The 6032-nt window shown below is 35.8% G+C and overlaps 1 protein-coding gene across 1 annotated transcript; it reads left to right on the forward strand.

Annotated features, from left to right (window-relative positions):
- The first annotated feature begins 3566 nt into the window (after positions 1-3566).
- On the forward strand, positions 3567-5034 carry LOC142638779 (serine/threonine-protein kinase ZRK1-like). Its single transcript, XM_075812843.1, has one exon. The coding sequence runs from the start codon at positions 3702-3704 to the stop codon at positions 4737-4739; it is 1038 nt and encodes a 345-aa protein (XP_075668958.1). The 5' UTR covers positions 3567-3701; the 3' UTR covers positions 4740-5034.
- The last annotated feature ends 998 nt before the right edge of the window (positions 5035-6032 follow it).

Genomic DNA, 6032 nt, shown 5'->3' on the forward strand with positions numbered 1-6032 from the left:
GTAAGGTACCTTTGATATAACGAAAAACATGCTTAGCAGCTTCGAGATGAGTAGTAGGAGTGTGACTCATGAATTGACACAATTGATGAATACTAAAGGCAATATCAGGACAAGTGAAGGTCAAGTATTGAAGAGCACCAACCATGCTTTGATACTATATAGGGTCTATGGGAGTAACACCATCAAAGGGAACCAATCTTGTGGAAGGACAGCAAGGAGTTTTAGTGGGCTTGGACTTCTCAATGTGAAATCTATGAAGGATATCAAATGCGTATTTGGATTGAGTAAGAGTAAGACCATGGGCAGTGGGAGAAATTTGTATTCCCAAGAAGTAATTAAGAGGGCCCAAGTCCTTAAGCTAAAAAACTTGACCAAGAGCAGCAATAAGATGTGCAATTTGAGTGGAGTCATTCCCAGTAACAATAATATCAACATATAACAAAAGGTAGATAATTGTATTGGCTGAGCAAAATATGAATAAAGAGATATCTGCCACAGATGTAGTGAAGCCCAGATGAAGTAAGTGAAAGGCAAATCTCTCAAACCAAGCCCTTGGGGCTTGTATGAGATCATAAAGGGATTTGTGCAACTTACAAACATAATCAAGATGGGCAGGATCCACATAACCTGGAGGCTGATGCATATAGACCTCCTCTTTGAGATAACCATGGAGGAATGCATTAGAGACATCAAGCTGCCTCAACTGCCACCTGCAACTCACAGCAATAGCTAACACAAGCCTCACAATAGCAGGTTTGACCACAGGGCTAAAAGTCTCATGAAAATCCACACTTGCTTGTTGATGGATGCCCTTTGCAACCAATCTGGCCTTGTACCTTGATATTGAAACATCACTATTTAGCTTCAATTTAAAAACCCATTTGCAACCACTATATTCACATTAGGAGGTGCAGGAACAAGAGACTAGGTTTGCTACCTTTGAAGAGCAAGAAACTCAACATTAATAGCCTTACACTACTTAGGATATTGAGATGCAATTTTGTAGGAAGGAGGTTCTGTGAAGGTATAGTCCATAGCTACCTTGTAACAAAGTTTGGACTTAGGTTTGGAAATGACACTTTTGGATCTAGTTTGCGTAAGATGTGAATTGGTTGGGTGAGAAGGCTGTAAGGTGGAAAATACTAGTACCACTATAATGGGAAGGGAAGATGAGGATGAGTGAGAGGCTGAGTTGAGCAAAGAAGATGCTTCTGCAGTATCATTAGGGGAAGAAGAGTCCAATTCGGGAGAGTATTGATGAGAGGAAGCATTTGAGGAAGAAGGATAGGCACCAAGCAAGGAAGGTTGATTTGTGGAATGTAAGTAGAGTTGTTTGGAGAACCAGGTTGGAACACAGGTACTAGTGGAGTTGGATGAAATTACAGTGTTGAAAGTAGATGAGAAATGAAATTTTGACTCATTGAAAGGAACATGTCTAGATGTATACACACGATTAATGTGCTGATCAAGACAAAGATAACCCTTTGAATTAGGAGGATAGCCAATGAAAATGCATTCTCTTGTTCTAGGTTCAAGCTTGTGTGTATTATAGGGTTTGAGATTGGGATAGCATGTACAACCAAAAACTTTAAGCTGAGTTAGATCAGGGGTAGTAGAATAAAGTTTAGACCAAGCTGAGTTAGATAAATGATGTTACTTATCTTCAACCTTTCAATGACACCTACATAATACCAACATTGCAATACCATTTGATCCTAACACGTATGAGTAGGCTATGACCAAGGAAGGAGACTTGCGTTTTTAATATTAGACATGTCAACTGTATAAATCGTTTATCAAATAGGCATTTTCTGTTAGAGAGTTAACGGTAGTGACTAAATTGAGTGCAAGTTGAAAATAGTAGGGACCAAATTGATTGCTACCAAAATGTAGGGACTAAATTGATTGTGACCCCAAAATGTAGGGACCAAAATGTTGTTTTCAACTTCTTTTTTTTTTTTGGTTATTTTTGGCACTTTTCATTTGGCTAGTGCTTTTATTTTCTATTCATCAATATTTTTTTTTATTTGTAATTTTTTTTTATCTATTAGGTCATGAAAATAAATTTATACAAACTATATTTTCTATTCCTTCACCTTTTTTGTTCTCAAACCAAACACTATGAAGAAAAACTAAAACTATGAAGCACAGATGTATTTCCAGATTCAGGTGCAAGTACGGGACTCGGCAATTTTTGAAAAAATAGGGTGCGGGTGCAGCGATAAAAAAATTATTAAAAAAAATTATTTTTTATATATTTTATATATTGCTAAGCAAGCTTTTTTATATAATAATAATAGAAAACTCATATAATAATAATAATAATAATAATAATAATAATAATAATAATAATAATAATAATAATAATAATAATAATAATTAAAAAAAAATAGAAGGTAATAAGTACACAAAAGTTTTTGACACTTGAATAATTAATAGAGGTATTATAATAGATGAGACTTCCCCTAAATAAATAAATAAAATATGACTTAGTGGCTTACGTATTTGGTCAACTCAAAAACAAAATAAAGAATATACGTGGCAAGTGTTAAAATAGGTGTAGCTTTTCATTAAAAAAGAGAAAGAAAAAAAGGCGCTCAGTGTGGCTCACGTGTTTGGTCAGAGAGGCACAACAAAACAAAATAAAGCCTCTCTGACCAAAGGCATTTAACAATCCTTTCCTTTAAAAAAAAAAAAAAAAGAAACAAAACTTATATATATATATATAAAGAGAAACAGAACAAACGTACAGAGCCGGAACGCTGGGCTAGCGAAAAAAAAAGGAAGAAAAAGACGAAGAAGCAAAGAAAAAGAAGAAGAAGAAGAAGGGGGTTAAGGTCGGTGAAGACAGCGACAAGGCGTATACTGGTATTTTCGGTTTAAGTTTTTTTTTTTTTTTTGATTGCGTTTTTTTGACTAAAACACACCGATATTTGGCAAATACGATCTGAATCAGCCCGGTTCGGCGCGAATCGGCACGCTTCGGAGCCGAATCGGCGCGAATCTAGAAATGAAAAAAAAAGATTCCGACGTGGCCTTGTAGCCGCTTCGATGCTTCATAGAACTAAAAACTTTTTTATTCTCTCAATTTTCTATCCTAGCTCTATTTTATATTATGAGGGCGTTTGGATTGAAATTATCCGGGCTGCGTTTCAGCGTTTCTGCGTTTTCAGATTTTTTTTTTTTTTTTTTTTTTTTTTCAGCCGTAGTTGTTGACTAATTCCTCATGAACAGTGCATCTGTGCACTGTTCATGGACCTACAAATTTTACTTTTCAACAACTTTTTCATTAAAAATGGGTCCCACGGCACTATTCACACATTTAAAAATTATTTTGCTACAATATTTTCAATTTTTAATAATAAGTTCTATTCAAACGGACCCTATACGTGGCTCCCAAATAATATCTTGCAAATGAAAATTTGCTGCACGACACAATCGTATAGACCCCTACGTGACAAGATGGTGGGTAGGTCCCATTCACGACTTGTGGACTTTTGAGGAGTGTAGATTGTGCTAATTGCTAAGTAATATAATTGCGTGTGGGAGTGGGTGTAAAGTAATTGGCGAAAGAAGTGAAGTTAATTGACCAAAAGACCAAACGAGTCGACTGGACAATACAATTGAAGGCCGTAACGAAAATTTAGGCCAAAATTGAAGATCCATGTTGGGTAAGAGGTTAATTAGCACACCTTCAAGCTATGCGGAGTTGGTGGAGAGATCGTTTCTTGAGAATGAGTGAGAAAAGTGAGGAAAAAGAGAAAAGAGAGAGACAATTCATTGAGAATGGAAGCAAGCTACTAGAGAAGCTTATTGTGTCTTGCAATGGCAAGCCAATTCCCCTCCGTAGCTTCTTTGCTAAAGAGCTCCGACAAGCAACCAACAACTATGACAATCATTATGGAATGTTTTGGTTTAAGGGCTCTCTTGATGGACAAATCGTTATCGTTAGGCGATTTCCTGGCTCTAAATTCTGGGCCGATTCAACCATCAATGATTTAGTGATTTCTGCACAAATGAGTGCTCACAGTAATGTATTAAAACCCATAGGGTATTGTCTCGAGACTGCAAATCCCATTTTAGTGTATGCATGTGATACCAGTGGTTTCCTTTCTGATCGAGTTTATGTCTCACATGTTACTAAACGACAACATCAGCCCATGGTTTGGGAGAGCAGATTAAAGATTGCAAGGCAAATTGCTCATGCAATTTCCTATCTCCATACAGCCTTCCAAAGACCTGTCATCCATATGGCTATACATATGACAAATGTCATGTTAGATGAACATGATGTTCCTAAATTGTCTCAATTTTGTAATTCAGTATCAATCCCTGATGGTGAAACTGACGTGGAAGCTGATGGCAATTATTTGTATTCGAGGTTCCAAACCCCAGAGATTAAAGCAACAGGTAAGGCAACTGAAAAAACTGATGCGTATTACTTTGGTAAGCTTCTTCTAGAACTTTTAACTGGAGAGGATTCTTATAATATAACCCGATTGACAATTGACAAAAAATCTAGCTTAATAGCCTACATGCATAACCATGCTCAAGTTTATTGCATAAACGAGGTTGTGGATCCGACAATTTTGGCAGCAGAAGGAGGTGCTAGTTTAGAGCCACAGTTACAAGCTTTTTTGCAGCTTGCATTGACATGTGCAGAGGAAGATCCACATAGAAGGCCAACAATGGTAGATGTTACCAAAGAACTCAGGCGGATTGAAAGCTTTGTACCATGATTAATTATTTTCTATTAAATGTTAGACATGTGTTTACCACTAGGATTTGGTCTTGTTTGTCATTGTTATGCTTCGAACATATAATATAGGCCGTTGTTTGGCTGCCATGGTTTATCACATCTTGATACAGAGATGTGTAAGAGTTCACAATGGCTAATTACTGGTTCTATTTTAGTTTGTTTGGTTCTTAGGAATTAGGAACTCAATCTTAAACAAAACGTTGTGTCGGAGTTGTCTAATTAATGGTTCTATTTTATTTTGTTTGGTTCTTACGTGACTTCAGCTTAGTTGCTAATGTGCAGATATTCTGCTGTGTTTCCGTGTACTGATTCTTGATATGTTTCTTTCTTTAATAAATTTCTCTTATTTGTAACAACAAAAATGTTAAGACATGTAGTTATTGGCATGTATTAACAAATGTCAAATGAACTCGTTTCAATTACTGCAATGTAGATGAAGGTTTATTGTTGAGTTATAAAAATGTGTGATTTATAACCATGGAAATTTGGATTGGTATGTTCATTTGGCCATGCAAAGCATCATGTACTTTGTAATTTACCTTTAAAGATGATTTGCATCTGATTAAAAAATTAAATAGAAAAGGGACATTGGAACTGGTTAACAACCAAATCATGCAGCAGTTTCACATAGATTCATATCCAAATGTTTTAACATTAACAGGCAGAATTTCATTGATTTTCAAAAGGCTTCCTAGTTCATAATGGCTCAATCCTAGAGATTAGAACTTAAAACTTAGAAGGCTATACCAAACAAGATAGGTAGTATTCAAAGTTAATATCCCTTTTAAAAGATGTTCATAAATTTTTTGTTTTTTGGTCACAAGAATGTATAAGATTTTTTGAAGTTTCTTCTGAAATTTTTTTTTTCTACTACCCCTTCTTTTTCAAAATTTTGAGCCCCCTTCTACTTGGGGTTCTTAGAGCATCCACAGCAGTGGAGCTAAAAATTTAATTTTTTAGCTTCACAAAATGTTACTTTATCTATTTTACCTATACATTTTACAAAACATGCTGCAGCAGTGGATCTATTTTAACTTTCAACACAATAAAATAATATAAACCTCACAATAAAATAATATATCTACTACAATAAAATAATATATTCATTACAATAAATAACAATCACAACCAACCGCAACCGCTATCACTACCACTACCACCACCGCCACCGACTCTTCCACCGCCACCGCAATCGCTACCGCCGCCCACCGTCACCGCCGCCACCGCTGCCACGTAATAGAATAATATATTCTCTACAATAAAGAACAATCAC

Source organism: Castanea sativa, chromosome 6 (genome assembly GCF_040712315.1).
Source record: "Castanea sativa cultivar Marrone di Chiusa Pesio chromosome 6, ASM4071231v1".
Classification (NCBI taxonomy): Eukaryota; Viridiplantae; Streptophyta; class Magnoliopsida; order Fagales; family Fagaceae; genus Castanea; species Castanea sativa.

What these genes read in the sequence shown, in the direction of transcription:
- LOC142638779 (XM_075812843.1), top strand. Translation starts at nt 3,702, where the DNA reads ATGCGGAGTTGGTGGAGAGATCGTTTCTTGAGAATGAGTGAGAAAAGT.